Here is a 24,469-nt window from a genome sequence, read left to right as displayed (position 1 = left end):
ATACGTTTATTTGCTATTAAAATAATTTTACAAATTTCATTGGGTTTTAAGTATTTACAAGTAGGATTATTACTTAAATAAATATTCATAAGAGTACAAAAAATAACAGAAGGCAACAAAAGTTGGAAATGCTTTTGCATAGGTTTACATCACACCCATATTAAGTATAAACTTTTAATGTAAGCTACAACATAGCACGCTGAAGTAACACCTTGGACTTTTATGTAGATACATCGGAAAAACATTTAAGATTCATAATTAATATATAGACGTATTTTAAGTGTAATATTTCCCTTCCAATTGAGAAAAATTCCAATCGGATATTTTTCGAAAATTCTTAACAAGGCAGTTTGAAAGAAAGGTTCATTTTAATGGAGGTTATAATTAGAATTGTTTATTTTCAGGCATTGTTATTGATTTGTTGTGTCACTCGAGTCAATAAAAATTTTGACGAAACTCAAAATCAGATTGTAAAATACGTTCCTTGCTCATTTAGGTGCCATTTAGCATATTAAAAACAATTTCAGCTTAAAGGAACGAAAAATATCGTCTGAAACGCGTTTTACATTTTTAAATTTGATTTTTTCGTCAATACGAGTCTCCCGTATTCGCAGTAGCAATAGACCTGGCGACGTACGAGAAAACTGAGTTAGCGTTTGGCGAATAAGAAGAATTTTTAGTACAAGTAATTCAATACAACTGACGGTAGTTCGGAAAGTTCTGTGCAAAATTAGGAATTTCAGGACGTTTTTTTGTTAAACGGTGTCTGAATTTAAATAAATCCACATGTCTGAGTCTCGACGCAATACATAAAAAATTATGCATTCGCCATCGTCAACAGCAAAATACTGGTTAATTTCTTTAATGCAATAAAATCGGTAACACCTTTAATACAGGTCTGATTCTAGAAATTGTCTCTATAGGATATTATTAGTTATATTTAAGGGTGTTAATATCTAGAAAAAAATGTTAAAATCAAATATGTCTTCAAACTCTTTACTTTAGAGGTACAGGGCAGTCTCGATGAACTGAAGAAAAATAAATTTTTGGCTTTTTCACATCTTTTCACTGAAGAAAGTTAGTCTTAAATGATCAAATGAAATTTGATCCAACGACGACGATTCCAACCACTGTCTTTGTTTAGAAATACTAAGTTGTGGACAAATGGCACGTTGATATTAAATTTTCTTAGGATTTATGTTCTTAAGAATCGGCACTTAACTAATAATTGCATAATCGTTAGGTAAAATATGGCGAGATAAAGTTTCTAACAATTTATTTTGACGAGACATGGTTTGATGAACATGACATTCCCACAAAACGAAACGACTGAGCAACCAAAATTGGCGCTACAACATATTGATTTACTATTCTCTTTTAGTTAATTTACCTATTTATTTACTGGATTGGAGAATTTTTGGTTTATTGCATTGAAGAAATCCCAATTTCACCTTCAAAACGGAATATTTCATATTTTGCTGCCGATGTGATTGTTGCCGTTGCCTAAAAGGGAAACGGACGTCTCCTGCATGGGTATTGAATTACCGCGGCGCATAACCGACAAGTTTTGGGGCTTTCTATTTATCGACTGAGAACGTTTTGTCGATACCATCGACATGGTGGTGGCGTTTTGACCTTGACATGTATTGCACCTGGACCGCTTTGCTTTGATGCACAAGAGGTATCTGAAACAAAAAAACACTAAGAAAAGCTGCATAATCTTTCACATTACTAACCCCAAGTTAATCTAATTCATTGAAAATAAAACCTGAAGCCTAAAGCAGGCTTCTATTAGAGAGCTAAAGCGCCAGGAATGAAAATTGTGCGTCCTACATGAATTTTACTATGCTCAGTTTATTGGTGAACTGCAAACCTTGTGATAGTGGACATTGATTGTCAAGGGTCCTGCGAATGGCAGTTGTTGGTAACGTTTTTTGTTTAAAATAACTAGCGTTTTTGACATTGTTGCTTCAAAAGCAGTAAATTATTAATCAATGTGTTCAAATCTCTTCGCCGAAGAGTCAGAGTTACAATAATATTGGAAATGTGTTAGAATATAACTGGAGTTATGATAAACACGGCCCCATCAGGTCATCAAAGAAAAGCACAAGAGGAAAAGGAATTGTAATAAAGGATGATGATAACACTGCCATCGGAAAAATAATACCTGTTTTAGAAAAAATAATATCTGAAATGAAAAAGGACGATATCATTCTACCCATGGGTGAGAAGTAATTGTAGAAAATTCAAAACAGAAAGTGACTTTTAATAGAGAAAAACGAAATTATTGACGACAATATTTGACAAAATCGCTTCAAAATGAAATATAAGGGTACTTTGTAGTCCGAACATGAAGCAAAAGTCTGATAAGCTAAAAACGTGTTGGAAAACACTGTAGAGTCTTTGGATGTCAATGACATAATTATATTCGTGTATAATTATTATTATTATATTTATTATTCTAAAAAACTAAATATAGGACGCCGCTGCCACATTTTTTTCATTTACCAAACTCGCCTTTATATTTCAAATTAGTGTGACCCTAATTTAACAACGATTCTCGCATTAAGAAACGGAGCATTGTTCTAGGTCTAGATAAAGTATGGTAAGAGATACAAATGAAAAAACGTATCTTCTTGGCAAGTCAATAAGAAAACACCTACGTGGTCGGACGAATTTAAGAACCAGGTGAAAATCAAAAAGCGGAAAAAGAAAACTCAACAAAGCTATGAAGAGTATAGGCCCGAAAAATGGAAGAAATAAAGTGATAGTGGTCAAAAAGACAAAATGGGAGGAGTTTGGGGATAAAAAGGAGGCAAACAGCACACATTAGCGAAAATTGTTTTTTAGGATGATAAAGAAAGTGAGAAAAAATAAGAGCTATAAAAAACGGAGAAGGTGACGTACTTACTGAAGGTGGAAGTAATACTTTCAAAATTCATTGAATGCAAGTAGGAACACAATAAGATAATGAAGGTTACCAAGCATGTGAAGATGTGAAGAAGACAAAATTTGCAAGGAGGCGCTAAGAGAAGCAATAAACGAGCTAAAAAATGGAAAAACGCCAGGCAGCGACAGAATTATAACGGAAATGATTAAATACATGGATGAAAGCGGAACACAATTATGTCTAAACGTGTTAAATTTAGCGTGGCACCAAGAGAAAATACGAATTGTTTGGTAAATGGATGTACTACTAGGCGCACAATAGAGAGAAACAGACAACAAACTTTGCATTTATAGATATGAAAAAAGGTTCCGACGAGGCACCTAGAGTACAAATATGGAAATGATTAAGGGAAGAACAAACCAACACTAAGTTGTGTAGCAAAAGGCTTGTATAAGAGAGCAGGAAACTGGATAATTAGTAAGCATTTAAAGAACCATTTATCACAAATGATCTCGTTACACACGGCGGAAGCTTGAGCCTTCTGTTATTCTATCCATCATCTTTATGGACAAAACAATTAAAATTGCAAAACAGAGATTAAGACTAAGATTGAGCTATTGAAATCTGGAACATGCCAACCTTTGAGAGTATGAATTTGCAGACGACATATTTGGAATGATATACTGACATACTGAGCTGGTGGTGGTGGCAGAAAAAAATAGAAACGCATATATTACTTTCAATGGTGAGCTAATTGAACAGTACCCACCTGTCTAATTGAACAGTACCCACCTGTTATGGTACCTAGGAGTAACATTTGAAGAGAAATGTAATCAAGAAGCTTAATACATGATCGGACAAAGCTAAAACGGTTTTCCATGCGCTGAGAAAAGGACTAAAAATACAACAATGGAGTGACAATATATGAAAACGTAAAGTAAAAGTCTATAAGGTGGTGTACAGAAGTAATTGACATATGGATGTATAACATGGCTATTGGCTGAAAAATCACAATAAATTGGATAAAAGGGATAAAATTAGATATGACGATTTTACAGTAGAATTAAATATGAAACCAGTACATAGAACTGAGTCAGCTGGGATGGTGCGAACACTCGCAGAGATGAACTTGACAGTTTCGGTCAAGAACGTGTGAGAGAAAGAGAGAATGACCTGGAAGGACTTGGAACGAAATAAAAAAATACGGAAAAATCTGGAATGGGGCAAAGCAAATCACACTGGACAAGAAGAAATGAAAGCATTAGATAAATAGTTGATTATATCGAGACATTATTCTTGACCTTACGCCCTAAAGGAACAAAATTCTTTGATATATATATATATATATATATATATATATATATATATATATATATATATATATATATATATATATTCTCACGTATTGATTCACGGATGGAAAAATGTGATGACACTATATTCCGGGATATCATCCGTTCGCTCGTTGAACTCCGACTGGAATCCTGCATCCGACTGGAATCCTGCAAATCCTGCATCCGACTGGAATCCTGCAGTGTTCGAAGTGTTTTCGGAGCGCGAGCATTGAAGATGCCAAGTGAGATTTTGGCGAAACGTCTGCAGGATTCCAGTCGGATGCAGGATTTGCAGGATTCCAGTCGGAGTTCAACGAGCGAACGGATGATATCCCGGAATATAGTGTCATCACATTTTTCCATCCGTGAATCAATACGTTAGAATATATATATATATATATATATATATATATATATATATATATATAGGAATATAGTGTCATCACATTTTTCCATCCGTGAATCAATACGTTATATATATATATATATATATATATATATATATATATATATATATATATATATATATATATATATATATATATATATATATATATATATATATATATATATATATATATATATATATATATATATATATATATATATATATATATATATATATATATATATATATATATATATATATATATATATATATATATATATATATATATATATATATATATATATATATATATATATATATATATATATTTATATATATAGTGGTAAAAATGGTCATATTAAGCAAACTACTTCAAAAAATGGTTCAAGTTCACTTTTATGATATGTGAATTGGAATAGGTCACTGAGTCGCGTCCGTTACGAGATATTGGTTTTCGTCATTAATTGTAGTCGACTGAGACTTCTGTAAATAAAAGTAGGTTTCTTTCGAAGTAAGTTTCCAGCCGTTAGGAATGTCGACAAATCGTTTGTGATGAGGCGAGATTGAAATCCCGAAGACTGTGGATTAGTGTTCAAATATAAACTAGATTTTTATTTTTAACTTTTCCCGTGATCCTGAAATAACTGTCGCAGACAGAGACACACAGCGCTGCGTATTAAATCGATTATGCAAATTTGAAATGTAAGTGTACCGTGCGTTCAATTTATCTGGATAAAAGTTTGGATTTTCCATAACTTTTTTTTTAATTTCAGAAAATTTGTGGGTATTTTGTTTCATTCATTTATTTAGGAAAAAATATGCATGCGGACCCTATTTTTTTTAATTTACATTTAGCTTTTGAATAACAAATTTAAAGCAAGGTCCCGCCTTTATTTTATATTAGTTTAGGAGTTGATTCACCCCTTATGCCACAAAAACTATTAGTAATGCACTTGAGTCTGTTAACATTCATTTTTACTATAACCACCTTTGCAGAAATCGTAATATTATTCGCCGCTGCTACATTATTTTAATTTAGCAAACCCGTCTTTGTATTGTGCGCAAATCAGTGTGACCCTAATTTAAGAACGCTTCTCGCGTTAAGAAACAGAGCATAGTTCTAGGTCTAGATAAAGTATGATAAGAGATATAAATCAAAAAACGTATCTTCATGGCAAGTCAACAAGAAAACACCTGCGTGGTCGGAAGAATTTAAAAACCAGGTGAAAATCAAAAAGCGGAAAAAGAAAACAAAAGGACAAAATGGAAGGAGTTTGGGGATAAAAACAAGGCAAAAAGCACACATAAGCAAAAATTGTTTTTTAGGATGATAAAGAAAGTGAGAGAAATTAAAAGCTATAAAAAACGGAGAAGGTGACCTACTTACTGAAGAAGTGGCAATCGTGAATTGGTAGAAGCAATACTTCCAAAATTCAGTGAGTGCAAGTAGAAACGCAATAAGATATTGAGAATGTGAAGATGAAGAAAAAATTACCACGTAGGAGCTAAGAGTAGCAATAAAGGAGCTAAAAAATGGAAAAACGTCAGGCAGCAACAGAATTACAACGGAAATGATTAAATGCTTGGATGAAAGCGGAACACAATTGTGTCTAAAAGTGTTAAATTTAGCGTGGCATCAAGAAAAAATACGAATTGTTTGAAATTAAAAACAAAAAGTTATGGAAAATCAATTATAAAATATATAAGAGGCTCAGTTTAAAAAAAAAATTTACCATTGTTTTTTCAAAACGATTACTTTGGTAGCAGGGCCAGAAATTGGGAAAGTATGTGAATATATGTAATTCTTATATGTAATCATTAAAAAAAATATCCTAAAAAATTGAGACTGTTTTGACTTGATTCTAGAAAAAAGCGATCCATTTTGCATACAAAATCGTACTTGGTAAATATCGATGTCTCAAGCTGATTGCCACATATTCGTCTTTAAATTTCCACCTTATCAGTGTATGACAACCGGAAATTTCATGTTTGTGATTGTGCTAAAGTACTTTCTTTAGTGGTTTTGTCAATAATTTTTAATTTTGTAGCTTTAATTTCAACAATCTGTATTTTTTAGAGAACAACTTTGGAGCCATATTTATAACGGATGAGTTATCGGACCCTGTAATGTTAGTTTTTTTTATTTATACAATCTATCCGCAGATGGGAGCCCCAAAGGGAAAAAACATCTGTTTTATCTATTTTACGACCAAAAGTTTGATAATTGAATTCACGATAAAAACAATGGAGTGTATGCCACATCTTTGACTTACACGGTTTAATTTTGTTTTCCTTAAAAACTATGTGTAATTCCCAGTTACAGAGATCTACTGGTTGTGCAAGATAATCTCGAGTTTTCTGCGACTACCCTATTGCCAATAATGCTCGTCATTGTCAGAGAAGTTTTTCTTTGAATTCTTTACATTTATCATAAACCCAGTTTCTTTAAATTTTTTCATAAATTTTTGACTGTATTAAATAAATACGCTCTTCTTTAGTTAACATTTTTAAAATGCCTTTACGAAAACCGAATATTGACAGGTGTAAATAAACCTGAACGTATACAAAATCGGCCATCTTGATTTTTTTGTAAAATCCGTTTTAAATTGAAAACAAAAAATTATTAATATTATTGTTATTATTAATATAAAATTATTAATATTTTATTTAAAATAAAATGGAATTTTAATTTTGAAATTGATATGTAGGCTAACTAAACAAGACGGAACTACAAGCAAAATATAACAATAAGACAAATAACAATAAACAACTTAACTATAAAAGAACTTTTATTTTTATCATAATGCTTTTAAATGAGTAAAGCTGTGTGTACATCATAAGCAATCTATTAACGGGAGAGTTAATTTCACAGGATATATGTGTGATATGTATGTGATTTAAAAGAGCTGGGCAATGAAACAGATCATTCAAAATTTTGTTTACAGTTGATTTGTCCTTGCGAACTAAAGATGACAATTGCAGGACGTATTAAAAAATTGTAAAGCAGTTTGAAGCAACCCGGAGTAAGTTGATTACGGTTGCGTGTTAAGAAACCCAGATTTCGCATTGCCCTGCTTATAATTACACCATAGTGGCCCACAAAATTTAGTGGGCAATCAAAGAAGACCGAAATCTTGAGTGCTCGTCATTTCAGCAGCATTAATACATTGCTGAGTTGAGCACAATTTTACGACTCGATCACTTTAAATATGTTTAAATCATCAGCAAATAATCGACAACGCGAATCCAAGATTATCAGGTCAGATACATAAACAATATTATAAAGCACTATATTAAGCAAATTTAACTATTGTGTTCTTGAGCCTATGAGCTATTGACCTGCCTTTGTTTTACTGTTGACAGTTTGCTTTAAAATAAATATCCATTGAAGAGAAGAAACGTTATTGGGCTCATTAATTACGTCGCAAGTTTATATTTTATTTGTGTTTCGCCTTAATTGACTTAGAAATTAGGAATTAATTCATTAACGAATAAACGAGAAAGTTCGAGAACTAAGTCAATTTTTCCTTTTACTTTGTACGTTTTCCTGCGACGAATCAACCAACGGGAATTAAATATTTGCGTAAGCAGTTGCGAAAAGTTTGATTTTATGTAATACGTGTATTTCAGCAAAAGTACTCTAATATCGTAAAATTGGGTTGAGTTTGTGGCGAGTTTTATTTTAAATTTTCATCGAAATTTCTAAAATGGCATTTTTTTTAGTTTTAGCGTTTTTTTAGTGATATTTTCTACCTCCTTCTCTAAAATACCCAATACCCGGTCGCGTGTGCAGAGAGTGTCATATTACGACGTCAGTTATGTTAGTTCCAGCAGTGAGTCACTTCAATTAAAAATGATCCGTATGGTTTGGTATTTGGTAAAATTTTAACAAACAACATTCCTGTGTCAATTTATCCAGGAATGAAATAGATAAAGATGTTTTTCTACTCCCGTCTGTAAAATACCTAATTACGCACCGATCTAGCCTGCGGGAAGCATCGCTTTATGACGTCGGTTTCGTTTCCCACGAATCCGAGCCACTTCGCACATTTCCGGTATTTTACTGCACGGGGTTTGGGAGCAATCGGATGTTTTCGGAGAATTTTGACGTTTGTCAATTCTGACAGTCATGTGAGTGAATGTATTCGTGTTTTGCGAAAATGTACCCAAAAACTAACGGTCGTAGAAAAAGTATAGTATGCGTGTTGCTTTCAGTGAACTTTTTAACTCACTTGTTTATTAAACACTCGCTCCGCTCGTGTCAAATGCCGCACTTGTTGCATAATATACTATTTGCTATGACGTAACTGCACAATTGCTCTGACTAGACTTGAAAATGACACTTTCCGCACGCCAGATTGATGGATAACTAGTGCCAAATATTTTACAGAAAGAAGTAGAAGAACTTTATAATACATTGGTTAATTGAATGCGAATTTTATGTGTCAATTTTCTTTAAAATAATTTTTATCTCCAAAATACCTCAAGAGAGGTATAATGTACGTTACATAAAAAGTTTTAGAATTTTTCAAAGTTGGTGAAGTTGGTGTGTGGTTTGAGTGGATGTGGCAACGCTGCAGTGTCCGAGAATTCTCTATACAATTTGCATTATCTTAAGTTTATGAAACTCTGAATCACTTTAGTCAAGAATTTGATTAGGCTACGATAGAGTGACATAATGAATTTAGAAGACAAGGAGAACTATCATAACTGATAAATTTCTAAATAGTATCATTATTTCAAATATCGGATTGCTTCCAACGCGTGACTAAAGTACCGAAAATCCTTAAATTGGTTGTTTGTTGGGGGAAATTTTCTGTGTTTAAAAAAAAACTAAACGGGAAGAATTTCTTTCAAAACCTTCTGGGTGGTAGTGGAAAACTCGGATCAAGAATTTAGTTATCACATAGTCTTTTTTTATAAATGTAGCTCTGTATTATCTCTTGCAACACAAATGTTATATACATAATCTGCAGACAAAAATTTTTTGTAAATGTCTGTTATTGCCACTGGTTGGGTTATTCTCCGTAAATTTCGAGCTATTATCCATAGTTAGATTCGCATAACAATGGCGGCGATATAAAAGGTCACCATGTTGACCAGGTTCTTTTTTTAAAAATTTATAGTCATATATATCGTAGGCGTATTGTAAAACCAGGCTTACTATACGCCTAGGTTTTTTCAAAATCACTGAGCATATTTTAAAACTATAAAAATTTCACAATAGAACTGAAAATCTTAAGCCTATTATAAAAAGCCTGAAGTATATTGAGGCTATGAGAAGTTGGAAATAAAACATTTTTAACTAAAAAAAATATCCTGCTCAATCTACTGGTACCTACTAGACCCAGTTATGTACAAAATTGTCCAATTTTCGCACTTTATGGAAATGTAAAACTGTACAATTTCGTAAGTGCTCTTTGGGCATCAAAACTAATGGTTCAAGTATTGAGTGCATTAAAGGTATAGCCGCCAATTTGTATCCATTTGCGACTAGTAGGTACCAGTAGATTTAGCAGTTGGGTTTTTTTTTAATAATTTTTTTAATTAGTAAACAAAAGATAATGAAGCCATTAGAACAATAAAAAACCGTGATATATTTTTTCCACCCCGTCTGGAAAATACCTATTTACACAGCGATCTAGCGTACGGGAAGCGTCACTTTACCACGTCAGTTTTCTGGGAGCAATCCGATGAAAATATTTCCCACGCTTTGAATTTTGACGTTTGTCAATTCTGACGGTCATTTCAGTGAATGTATTTAAGTTGTTTGCGAAAATGTGCCCAAAAACTAACGGCCGTAGAAAAAGTATACCTTCGGTAAACTCGTTTATTAAACACTCGCTCTGCTCGAATCAAATAAACTCGAGATCGACACGTTTGCTGGGACGAAGAAAACTTAAAACTTTACAATTTGAAGTAGCTTCAAAGTCGAAGAAACTGTTTTGATGCTGCTTTTCTTTACAAAGTTGTAAATAACCTTGTGGATTCTTCTTTTTGTATAAATTACTTGAGCTTTAAAGCTAATCCAAACCAGGTGCGAACGGAACTGACGTTTTATATTGGGCGATTTAGGGCGAATTACTTTTCTAACTCTCCTGTAATAAGATGTGCTTAGACTTATAGTAATTGCGTTTTCCAAAACGGAATAGACATAGATCTAATATGATTACTTTAAGCCTTAATTTGTTTAAAACAAACACATAAAAACTTTTTTTAACTCGTAGTTATAATTTATTTAATTCTAACCTTTGCTTTCATTGTAGAGATAATAAATTTATTGCTCACTTTCCTGATTTTGTTAAATCGTATAAGCTTATATTGTGACATTCTGTAATTGGGCAGCTGTGTCTGCCTGTTGAATGCCCTGTGAAATATAAATAAATAAATAAGCTTTTTGATAGGATAGTGTAAGCCCAGGTGGCCTAGTTCTAAAATGTCTTTTTCCGGTGACTTTTAAATCTGTTTTTGTGACCTAGTGGCGTAGGGATGACTGGGTAGTTCAATTTTAATTTATTGATTGATTGAGTTTAAAAAATTAACAAAAAAACTAGTTTAACTGTTTCCATTATCATCTGAAACAGACCAACAGGCAGACATATTTTAAATTCACATGATCATCATTACCAAAAAAGTAAAACTTTGATATTTTTGGTCAAAAGCCACTTTGAAAATTTCTTTGTTCCTTAGTCACAGGTTTGGGAGCGATCGCACGTTTTCGGTCAATTTCAGCCACGAAAAAATGTATTTGTTTCAAACTCACAAACTAAAATTCACTGGTTTAAAATACATGACACATTAAATGGAGAATTAAAAATGCGGTCTGATAAGCTGAAATGGAGTATTCAAAATTCAAATTTAATTGAACACTCATGTATTTGGCGGTTTTATTACTTACTCCCAGCGCATTACAATGCAATATTTTACATTATTGGATTAAATACAATGCTGAGAGGTACTGAAATACATAGATGTACACTTATGCAATTAACGTTGGATCAGCTTTGCCGATGCAACGAAATATTTATCTGCGGGGATCATCTGCCGATGGAACAAATCGGATGTGTTTCATTAGCTCGTTTTGTGAAAACAATCCTATATTATGCTGGGAATGAAACCGATTTTCCGGACCAATATAAATATGAGCAAATTGGAAATACACGAAAGCCGCGAGGAGAGGGAGAGAGCGATATATTTCGTTGTCTCCTTTTTTTTCTGCGGTAACCGTAAACCCCTGCTGATACTGGGGAGAGATACGAATGAACTTGGGGTGCCAGCGCTGGCAGAATTTAAAAGAAATTGTTTTGCGACAATTTAATTTCTCAAATTTCCTATCCGACATAACTCGGTGATATTTCCGAAGGGATCTTAAGTTCTCCTTTTTTTAATCCCCCAATTCAATTTGTTCTGAACTATCTTCACACATTTTGGGCCACAAAGATAAAACCAAAACGAGTGGCATAGCGAATTGGGGTTAGGTTGTTGTTTGTGGAAATCTTGCGGTATTTTTATGTTTCTCCCATCATGTGTTAGTTTCGAATGTCAGCTCCTAGTTGTAAGTATCTAATCCTTCACACGATTCTTCATCTTCCATGCACTTCCTGCATTCATAGTCTTCAAAAATGTTGATTTCGTGAGTGTGGTATTTGAGATTGCAGTGTTTACTTCAGGCAGGTTTTCGGTTTTGCCTTACTCATGCCTGAAAACGTGCCAATTCTGTGTTTCTTCGTGGAACATTCTATTAATAGCTACGAATAGACTGCTTTTAATAATCGTAGCCAGTCTGGGAGAGCTTACACTGCTCTCTGCGGGTCTATTGCATTGCCGATTGACGAGGTTGTGATGCTATTGGTGACGTTTCTGTCCCCTTTGGTGTCCTATGGTTTGCTTTCTCGGTGCCTTCCTAGCCATTGTGTGCAGGTATCCATGTCAGGGTGAAATGTTAACATAGATAAAGCCTCCTGGCAGCTTTTTAAGGTTTTGAAAGAACATCGTAGCTATTTCAACTCCTTATTATGGCTATCCGTATCATCTGTTATTTGTTTACAAGCATTATTGTACAGCATGCAGGCACATCCTCTGAGAATATGCTATAGTACGTACGAGGATGTTCCCTATGGATACCAACAATACTTTCACTGGTTTTGGAAAAGTCCTTGTACCAACGCTGTAATTTCAACAGTAGGTCAAACTTATTCTGTAGCCACTCTTTTCTGTTTGACAGGTTTACTTCTTATGGATAAATGCTATGGTTCATACCATTCTAGCAAGCTGATGCGCTCTACGGCCTGCCCAGGACCGCCTGCTATAGTCTGGAGGTTGCTTACTTTGCTTTCTCCACCAGGTATATGTGAAGCAAGGCCAACCCCGAGAGATTTTCCAAGGTAGCTATGGGCGTTGTGCTGTTGTTCCTTGCTGTACTAGACTGAGGATTCATATACAATCAGGTGCATTATAAGAAATCAACCTCGGACCCATGGGTTATGCCTTACTACATACACTACGGAATATCTAAAGTAATAATTCCCCTTTTCGTATTACACTCTCTAAAAAAGAATCCCAAGTCAGCGTTAGATCCAACATGACCTCTTGGCTGGGAAAGATATCGTTTCACCCTGAAGAGAGAGAAAGGTTTCAATTCATTCACTTTCCTCTTTCTAGTGAATGGCACCACTACCGTTTTGCAAGAGAACATATGTATATATAGTTTCAAAGACAGTACCCTTTCTTCGCATTTACCCTTATTTTGTCATAAGTTGGCTGCGTATGCTTGCAGAACAACCCCCTTCCACAGCAACAGGATAACCATCAGTATTCGTAAGATAGGTAGTATAAACCAAAGGAACAAAAAATATAGAACACACATCATTTTGTACTTTAAAAAAAAATAAGAAATTTTTGCTAACTAGTAAGCTAGAAACCCCTTGTGTGATAAACAAGTATTAAGAGTTGGCAAGACAAGAAAAAATAAATGAAAATTCGGGAAGCCTCTTTAAGGCGAATATTTATGATGTCACGTCGCGATGGAACTAAACTCTGCTATACTCGAGGGTCATTTATCGATGTCCGTCCTATCATGGAATACTTTCCACCACAAAGTTTATAGTTTTATAAATGAGATGAGATGAGTACCATTATTACGCTCGATAAGTTTCAGTGATGAATATGATTGCTGTGTTCGAACTGTATCAAAATACATGCGCAATGGTCTGTTTATTCGTTACGATAAAATAACTGTAGGCTTTGTAACACAAATGATAACATATTACCTTGGAATCATTTTAAATGCATTGGTGCTATTGTTAACAATAAAAAATGCCTCTTAGTAAAGTTGTTTCTGACAAAATAAAATGGCAAAACACCTCCCAAACCGCTGACAGTCTTCACATATAAGAATTTTTAAGACTTCTGCGATTCCAATACCAATACTCTCCGAGCCAGTGGAACTCCATTATTTGGAGTGATTAAGCCAGATTTCAAATATGCATTGGTGATAGTAGCAGTTGTTTCGTAAAAACTAAAGAAGAAGTGTTTTGGAATGACTCTCTTAAAAAGGGATTAAGTTTCCCGGCTCTTTTATGATCTTGAAATCCACGTCAGCAAATGGGGTGGGAAACCTACATTTTATGAATACTGAAAAGTAGTTAATATGTATCAAAATAACGTTATACTACAAAAAGGTGGTGCCAGTTCCAATACAGTTAAAACAGTAAAAGTGTGGATGTTAGAAAACAATATTTCAGTTCCAAAATATACGGTGAGTATTCCAGATCAAGAGAATTCAATGTGCCTACCTACTTACGCTTCATAGATTACTCTAAAGCTTTCGATTGTGTACGATGGCAAAACTTATGGACGATTCTAAATGAAATGGGCACACCTGGCCATCTAATATCGTTAATTCAAAAGTTATACGACAACAATACAGCCTATGTCAGAGTAGATGGAGAACTAACCAACCCATTTAGAGTGGGTAAAGGGGTCAGACAGGGCTGCATACTAAGCCCACTACTCTTTAATATTTATGGCGAGTGGATTATGAGGAAGGCGCTCGATGAATGGCAGGGAGGAATCACCATTGATGGCATCAAAATCTGTAACCTACGCTACGCCGATGATACGACACTAATCGCTGCGTCAGAAGAAGAATTGATGAGTCTCATACGGAGAGTTGAAGCGACGAGCAACGAAGTGGGTCTACAAATAAATAAGAAGAAAACCAAAATAATGATAATTGATCGCCAAAATAACAACAGACCTGAAGTAAAACAGATAAATAACATTGAGACAGTTGATACCTTCATATATCTTGGCACCATAATATCGAACATGGGCGGATCTAGCGAAGAAATAAAAAGAAGAACTGCCATAGCGAAAGAATCCATGACCAAACTAACTATAGTGTGGAAAAGCCATCAAATATCCCTTAACACTAAAATAAGATTGGTCAAAAGTTTAGTGTTCTCAGTCTTTCTCTATGGATCAGAATGCTGGACGCTGAAAATGAATGATAAAAGGAAGATAGATGCATTTGAAATGTTCTGCTGGCGACGAATGCTAAGAGTGTCCTGGACCGAGAGAAGAACCAACCAATCCATCCTACAACAACTTGGATTTAGGAAGAGATTGAGTATCGTTGTCGCAGAGAAAATTGCAAAATTCTTCGGTCATGTGGTTAGAAGAAATGGCCTTGAAAGACTCACACTGGAAGGAACGGTACACGGCAAAAGATCAAGAGGAAGATCGCCCACAAGATACACGGATCTTATAAAGAACCTTACCGGCAAAAACCTCTGCCAGTCATTCAGGATGGCAGAAAACAGATAGGAATGGAAGCTCACCACAGAAAGCAATCTATGAACTCACGATGCTCGAAACCGAGCAAACGACTAAGAAGAAGAATTCCAGATCTAACGCAGTTTAAATCTTGTGGCACACCATGAAGAAAAAGTTTCCATCGAATCCTACAAGAATCGTTCCAGATTGTCTAGAAATTTGGATCAATTTTACATCAGATGACTTAGAAGCATTACTTGATACTATGTAATGGCGTATCAAAGCAGTCGAAAAAAAGATTTAATGTACAAATAAGTAGTTTAGATAATTAAGTCGACTTCACTGGGACAGGGCTCGTATGTAATCTTTTAACACGAGTTCAAAGCTTCATGCGCAGTTGCGGGGATACGCTCTGTGCCACTCGTAAATATATTCTCCCATTTCCGAATAAAAAGCAAAAGGAAGTGGAGAAAATCTTATTATATCAAAACAAACGTGCCCGCACGAGCCGGATAAAAGCCGAAAAAAGGCATAAACTTAAAGAATTTGTTTCAGTTGCTGCGGAGTCTACTTTTCCCTAACACTAAAGAGGCATAACTTATTCAAATGACTTCCTCACGTTCGTGGTGCGGCAAGGGAAAATTGGACGACAAAAATTTTGGGCACGCACGTTTATTTTCACAGCCCTCTTGCAGGCAGGAAAGGTTGACAGTAAAATAACATCAACGCGCGATATTACATCACGTTGAAAAAATTCGAAATTGATTGAATTGACACGGAAAACCCTTAATTTATTTCAAATATATAATTCTTTTTCTGAAAATATTTTCTATGGTACTAAAACTTCAAAATCATCGTAGATAGAAGATTCGCTCCAGTCAAATTGTAAAATTGCCATACAAGATATATCAAAAATTAAAAAAAAATCTACTTAATGAACCAGTATCATGGATGTATTGGATTGGTATGATCCATTGGTATGGGTATGGTCTGTTCATAGATAAATGAAAGTGACCAATTGCTTTTGAATGGGATTATCCAAGGGTGGTAATTAACATACAATCCAACAAGATTATTACCTAAAGCTTCGCAATTTAAATTCCAGTAAAATTGTGGTCTGTAATAGAAAATAATTTTATACCTACCTGTGTTTAATATTCTTTGGTTTGGTATACTACTTAGTTTATGTTTATTGGTAATCATTCTTATTTCGTGTGTAATACATCGTGTGCGAATTATGCAAAATATGTGCGAGCCTAGTGTATCTCAGGAGATGCTCCCGCCCAAATGTAGAAAACACTATTCTATTGAGACTAAGTTATAAACAATGTTTATTTGACTCTCATTGAACGTGGTGCCAGCAAGCAAGTATCTTTAGAAGAAACGGCCACATTTATGAAAATTGGAACATTAACTGTATGGAAAATTGTGAATAATCCCATTTCAGCGAGGAAAAAAAGAAGCGATCTTGTCATTTTCTCGGGTGCAGATGAAAGTGATCAAGATATAATACGGCGTAAAATTTACCAGTTCTACGAGAAACAAAGGGTGCCTACATTAGATATCTTAATTAGGAGGCTTGAAAAAGATGAAACCGGTATTAAATGTGGCAGAACTACCTTATGGAAGTGTATTCATTCATGGGTTTTAGATTTAAATAAATTGACAAAAGGCAAGTTTTAATGGAATCTTTTAGAAATCGGAAATGGCGACTGGAATATTTGGAAAAAATTAGGATTTACAGAGAACAACAAAGGGCAATTATTTACTTGGATGAAACCTGGTTCGATACTTATGATATCCCTGCAAAAGAGTTGTGTTGACTCAACTGATAAGTGTAAAACAAACGCGCCATCAAAAAGAGGTAAAAGAATAACTATTTTGCATGCTGGCTCTAAAGATGTTTGGATTTCAAATGGACTTTCTCTGTCTGCGAAAAATATTAAAGATTCTTCTCTGGATTACCATGATTATTGATTTATTTGATCGTTGGTTTAAAAACAAACTAGTTCCAAACATTCCTCCTAATAATGTCATTGTAATGGACAATGCAAGTTAACACAGTACACAGTTGACTAAAAGCCCTTCCTCAACACAAAAGCAACAATCCAAAACTACATGTATAATAACGACATTTATTTTCACGAAGATTATATCAAAAAGCAATTAATTAAGATTCTACAAAGCTTGAACCTACAAAAGGAATACGTCTGTGATAATTATGCAAAAGATCTAGGGCATACAGTTCTAAGGCTTCCACCTTGCCACTGAATATTTAATCCCATTGAACATACCAACTGAAATCTGCCATTCGTCGTAACAATGTTTTTCCCCGTGTTAACTCCAGCTCAAACCGAAGTTTTTAACATCCCTACACAAAGTTGGACAAATTCTGTTAAACATATAGAAAAAACAGAACAATCGTATATCCATATTGCAAATAATATATAGCAAACAATAATTAGAACAGGCGATGATAGCGATAGTGATACTGATATATTATGTAAATAATTTTAAGTAATTTAAGTAGGTAATAAAAAGAATTTGTAATTTTATTTTAGATTTAAACATAAATACATACATAAATAAATAAATATTGTTTAGTATCTTTCCTAACAAAACCCCAAATAATTAAATTTTAAGCAAAGTACGGACCTGTTCGGCCATATTTCATTCTTACAGCTTGCCGGAGTCTTTCCTTAATTCGTATCAGTTAGTCACTTTCTTATATCTATGAACAGACTTTAGTGGCTCATCTAATATTCTTGATTTCCTTTTCAATCTTTTAATAACTGATTACAGTTATTAATTGTATGATGTTGTTAACATATCTTGACACAGAGAAAGGAACCTACAAGTTCATGTGAAATAATCAAGGGACAATCTTTTCTATATGTTGCCGAGAAGAATGAAGAACGTGGATAGACAAAAGGTAATCGGCCAATATATAGCTAAACCCTTATAAGCTCTCGATATAAAACGAGCAAAGAGCATAAAATTACTCCGTAAGATGGAAAGTTCCCACAAAGCGGTAAAACTGCTGAAAGGGGCACATATGAAGTGGAAGAATGCGTAATGACAGACGAGGGATTTATTTCGGAGTGCTCCGAGTACAGGTGGCCGGTTTAATAAGCATGCAAATATTTTTAATTGCCAGGATATTAAACACTTGCAACGTGGGAAATGCAAATGCGACGACAGTTAGATGATTGATACGTGGCTGCGTTGCAAAATTTCAAACAGCGCTGCGCAGTTTTGAGAAACGATGAATTCGAACAATCAACGGAAGTGTGATCAAAAAGTATCAAAACTATGCAAGCAGTTTAACAGACGATACTTTAGTAACGAGGTTTGGCGCGAGTTTAGCCTGTGTTTAATGAACAAGTTCCTGAAAAAGCTCATAAATGTTTTGCATACTATACTTTTTCTATAACAATTGGTTTTTGCACATATTTTTGCAGAAAACAGATTAAATTGCTAACCCGGCAGACTTCGTACTGCCTCAATTGATAAATAAAAAACCTAAACTTTTGTATAAAATAATCTTAAAACAAATAAAACGAATCCGCATTTTTTGGATGAAGCATGAAGTTTTATTATTATTTTCTACACATAACATTGCTTGCTTACTTACAAAACAGAGTTTTTCTTAAATACTGTCTATTTATAAGGTATAAATTTGATATTGACAGTCTGATAATCAATTTATGGCTTTCTGATAAACCATATTTTTTGTTTTGTTTTGTGGTGCGTAAATAAACAAAGAAGATGGTTTTCCCGCTCGCGAACAGACGACGTATAATTGTCTCGCACATGGACATGGGACATGGGAAACTTCAAGTTGATTCCGTAAACTTCAAACGACTGTCCTTGCGATTTATTTACGGTCATCGCAAAGGCCCGATGTACTGTAAATTGTAAGTATGGTAAATCCGTTGGAATCATCATCATCATCATGAAGACATTCTCTCCATTGTATTTTTTTTTATGGCTGTTGCCTCAAAGACGTTATTCATCAGCTTTTTCACAGTCACTCTTGTTCCATTGCACAGTCGAGGTTGATTAATGTTACGCAGCATGATGACAACTGATCCTACTTTTAACTGCAAATTGTGAGGTGGTAATCCAGACATTTGCAGTGAATTTAAAAAGTCCGTGGGATAGTTAACTACCTCATCCTGGGTCATAACAGTTTCGACTGACTTGAAGGAACCCAATTGTCCTGGAAGAAAATTCTGAATGGTCGCATCGAGATCCTCGACATCTATATTTTTCGCCACCAATATTGCTCGTTTACCCAGCCAATTATGTTTGTTGAACTTTTGGGCTATACGCTAATAAGCTGAATAAGCCCCTCTTTTGAGTCTGTGATGTGACAGAAATCTGTGGATAATGTGAGGATTCCGGTCGAGGTGACCACTGCAACTTTATTATTTCCAATGTCTAACTGCCTCGCAATCACATTTACAGTTTCATCTTGGTGCAAAAATATTCGCATGTTAGTTGTTAATGGGATGTCTCTACATACTGTCAAAAATTCGATGATTTTGGGCAAGCATTTAGTTCATCAGTTGGTCGGGGAATAATTAGCAGAGTCTGATGAAAATCACCTGACAACAGAATCATGGCTTCACCAAAAATATCTTTCAACGTTCTGTCCAGTGCCTCTTATGGGCCATTATTGCGAATTCATCCCAAACAATCAATTTGCATAGCTGTAGAATCTTGGTCATTGCGCGATTTTTTGCGATGTTGCAAATTGGTGTTAGCAGTTAGCCTGCCTTCTAGCGGAGTCGCAGCTATTCCATATGAAGCCAAGACTAGGGCTACATCATTTCGCGATCTGATCCCCGCCAAAAGCAATAAAATTAAGCACGTTATTCCGGTTCCTCGGGGGCATCACGGAAATAAATTCCACCTGATTCACTATTCATAGCTTCTATCAAAGTGTTGTACTCAATTCTTTGTTCCTTGTTGTTGATTTAATTGTGGAACATTTGTACGAGCTGTTTCGGCCAATGCTTCAATGTCGTACTGTTTTTCTCTGTGCAACCTGTGGTTTAATGCATCGTTTAAATGGGGAAAAAGAAAAGGGCTGTTTTTAGGGTTTTCCTGGAAATTATTATAATTTTTCGCACGTTTGAAACCTTCCCTAGACCTCCACGAACATTTCATGACCAAGATAAGATAAATCCGTTCAGCCGTTCTCGAGTTTTATCGAGATTAACGAACAGCGATTGGTTAATATATATATTTTCACGTATCGATTTATGGATGGAAATATATGACAATATATGACGTTTCGCCAAGATCTCACTTGGCATCTTTAATGCTCGTGAAGTGTTTTCGTCTGTAGGATTCCAGTCGGATGCTGGAGTCCAGTCGGGTATTTTGTTGAAGTCTGGGGATTTTGGCACCCATTTTTGAGGATCTGATTGTTCCCATTGCAGGGCAATGCACGACCAGCACTACTAATCATTGGTGATGCCATACATATGGTGTTTGAGGTTTCAGTGTTCGGTGTAGATCCCTAAGAGTACTTTGAGATTGAATCTGCTTTGATCTTTGACCTGATATTCGCCGCCAGTATGCCTCTGCTATTCAGGCTTTAATTGCATTTCCTACCGATTGGCGTGATATAGCCTACATCAGCTGTGGACCTATTGGTGGTGTTTCCGCCCCCCTTCTTGCTAGGATGTTGGCTTTTTCATTATCTACCAGTCTACTATGTCCTGGTATCTGGGTATTAAGGCTCCACATTTGATAAAGACATGGTGTTGTCGAAACAATTCTCATGTGAATGTTGTGTGTCATGTGAAGGCTCCCTAATATGGAGGCGTAATGAGATGTTTTTAACACCTTCACACTTCACAATGTGCCAAGATCGACTGATAATTTCGTTCTTTGGTGCTACCCATATATGCCAACCTTCACGCCTTCACGTCCACTCATTGCTGCTGTCAATGACGTCTTTAGCATAATTTCTGATGACATCCCCAGAATGTAATACCGTGTGCATCGCATGGTAAAACTGTGTAAAAATGTGTGATTTATAGTAGAAAGCAGTTTTTTTTAATATTTTCTGAAATATTACATTTCCGTGGAACGTATGAGACAAAAACAATGTTTTTTGTTCAAAGAAACCTCCACCGGCTACTGCGATACTATATACAAATCTTCTGGATTCCTCCTGCTGATTTCTTCGCCGGTTGCTGATAAATCGAACTTGCTGACGTTTCAAGAATCATCCTGTTAACTTCTTCAGAGTGTTGCAGACACTAGCTCGCAATATAGTCTGAACCTGTCTGTATACTGCTTCAGGGGGGAGGGGGCTGGAGTTAAAAGGGCATGAACATTATTTCGAATGATTCGTTCGTATATTTTTGAAAGGTAAAGACTCGAGGCACTGTGAGGAATACAACAGATTTGCAAATAGTATGAAACACTGTGTTGATAAAGCAATTTGCTATAAATTATACCCTTGGGTTAGAATTTATTAGCATAATCATGAATTTACCGCAGATAAAGACGTAACAACTTTGGTCAGTTTTTTTTTTATTGGTAGGTTTGTCTTAAGAAACGTAAAAAAATGTAAAAGTTTTTGAAATTTAACATTAATTACATAGCATTAATATCAAATAAAATAAAGAAATTACGCCTTTATTTAAATTTTGTCAAATATTAGAATTACAAAATAATAGAAAAGTATGTGGCGAGATCTAGCACAATGGTGTTGTATCTAGCTTTGACAACTTAAAATTTAAACTGTTTGTACTCTTCCTTTCACCTGACAAGCTGACAGCATGCTCTCTACTGAACATAAATAATTTTTAATAAAATTGTCTGTTTATAAATTAATAACAGCCTTTTTGGAAAAAAGTAAAACATAAAAACCAGAGGAATTGTTGAAAGTGACCTCCACCTTGAAGGAAACATGCTTCACCCCCTTAAAGATTTCAAAAAAATATCTCAGAGTTTACGTTCTTCGTATTCGTATTTCGATGATTCGAAGTATTTTAATAAAACATATAGACAATTACTTAAGTAAAAAATAGTAATGATAATAATTCTCTGCATGCTGTCATACTAACAATATTATTATGACCATGCAAGTTTTAATTTTTTAAGCGAAAACCGTACATTGAATTGAAAAAAATTAATAAATTTCTCTACATCAATGTCTGCCGAAATAGATATCTGAAATTTCGTGCAGACGCCGCTGGTCGACTTAAAAAAAAAGTTATACACTAAATAATGCCTCTTATAAATAATACATGTTTGCGAAAATCTAAAGTGGTATTACATATAATAAAAAAATATATTTTATTTTTGAAAACTTTTCCACCCTGTATCTCAAAAGTTAAGACGTTTAGGACAGATTCCAGTCAAAATTGGCTCCTCCGATACATCGAACCTAAAACCGCATCAAAACTGCAGATACCAGCTCAAACTATCATTTTTGGATCCAAACAGTTACCTTTTGTTGTCAATATGTTTCAAATACTAGTCAAAATTGGCGTCTTCCAGCATTATAGTAACGAACACCTTTATAAACCAGTAGATATCGGTGTAAAACCCCCTTTCTGAGTCAAATAGTTGCCAATTTCGATTTTAAAATGGACCCAAATATCACCCAAAATTTATACCGAGTTGCCAAAACTATGGAAAGGGCATATCTCGGGAATGAATTACGCAATTGATAAAAAGACAAAAAAATGTCTTTACGTATTCAATAAAGAGTGACCCACTGGTGGTGGCAACTGTAAATCTTAAATCGAAACCCCCATTTTTACATTACTGAGTAGTCCGTTTCCATATTTTTTGGAGTGAATAGAGAACAAAAGCTTAAACTTTAACACGGCGATATTCCGCATCTCATGGAATTTAGTGTTATTCATTGCATAAAAATAACAATGTTTCAAAAAAGCGATCTACTCTATTAGGTAAAATTTGCTTTAAAATTTAAAAAACTTTCGTTTGAGACTAAGAACACGAGAACTAACTAATTCTGAAAAGCTCTCCAACAGTAATCCACAAAATTAATTTCTATCTGAACTATTATATAAAAAAATCCGTTACTAAAAATATTGCTGTTACAAGAATTTCATAATCTCCTTATTTAAAATGTCCCGTTATTAAATTTTAATTGAAACAAAATAAACCTTTCAAATCGAAATCTGGCGGAATACGCTTTGTTGCGATAAAATATTCATTGGTTTTCAGCATTTTTGAAAAATGAAAATTTCTTACTTTGCGAACTTGTGTCAACTCGGTCGGAAATAATTTCGTAACAAATGGAATAATGTTTGTCTTTTCCGTTTCTTGTGTCAAAGAAAAAAGTGGCTTTTTTTACGCGGAGGGTGGAGGAAATAAGAGGCTGAACGGGAATTCATTTTTCAACTTTTTCCTAAAGATAAAAGAAAGACGGTTAAAGTATTTCTGTCAGCTGACTCTTAAAAAATTCATTTTTAATTCAAAAATCTCAAAAACAAGCTGAAATATTTAATAGGGAAAAGTAAATATAGATCGCTACTGGAAGAATATGCTTTTTTATTTCCAAAAATGCAAGCGTTCAATCCATCAGAAGGAATAAAGGAATTAATCTGCATCAAAAGATAATATCCGTCAAAAAATTTCCAGAACGCCACTTGACATTTATGAGAAATTTATAAATAATCTGTTAAAAGGCCCTAAGGATTACATTAACAATAGAAGTTTGTTGACAAACTTTTAGCCCCCGATTTAAACCCAAAATAATGATGCACATTTTTGTGAAGTAGTTCAAAACATTTACCTGTTGAAATGTTTTCTAAACGCTCCGCTGACGAAGTAGAGGGCGACCGGATTTGCGCAGGAATGTATGTATCCCAAACAAAAGCCCAATATTCTCCAATAGTGCCAAAATGGGTTGTAGAGTTCTTGGGCGTTCTCGTGGAAGTAGAAGAACAACATGAACGTGTGTGTTGGCGCAAAGCAGACTGCAAAAACTGCGACGAATACTAATACTGTTATGGCTACCTTCTTGCGGGCTTTAATCTGAAATAGGTAAATAGGATTATAGTAGGTGCCCAGCGAGGTTAC

The 24,469-nt window shown here is 34.6% G+C and overlaps 1 protein-coding gene across 3 annotated transcripts in view; it reads right to left on the bottom strand.

Annotated features, from left to right (window-relative positions):
* Window positions 1-629: 629 nt before the first annotated feature.
* Window positions 630-24,469, bottom strand: part of LOC132699286 (neuropeptide CCHamide-1 receptor) — a 225,623-nt gene continuing 201,783 nt past the window's right edge. For 2 of the 3 annotated variants that reach the window (XM_060665918.1, XM_060665920.1), the window contains exons 5-6: window positions 24,183-24,424; window positions 630-1,685 (exon numbers count right to left, since the gene is read on the bottom strand). In XM_060665918.1, coding sequence (XP_060521901.1) covers window positions 1,469-1,685; window positions 24,183-24,424 — 459 coding nt within the window. In that variant the 3' untranslated portion in view covers window positions 630-1,468. Of the gene's footprint in view, window positions 1,702-24,182; window positions 24,425-24,469 lie in introns of all 3 variants that reach the window. The other variant, XM_060665921.1, reaches the window with a different exon arrangement.

This window comes from Cylas formicarius, unplaced genomic scaffold, assembly GCF_029955315.1.
Source record: "Cylas formicarius isolate icCylForm1 unplaced genomic scaffold, icCylForm1.1 PGA_scaffold_3__17_contigs__length_32017465, whole genome shotgun sequence".
Taxonomy (NCBI): Eukaryota; Metazoa; Arthropoda; class Insecta; order Coleoptera; family Brentidae; genus Cylas; species Cylas formicarius.
Note: the sequence above shows the minus strand (reverse complement) of the source record. Positions and strands in the feature narration are given on the sequence as shown.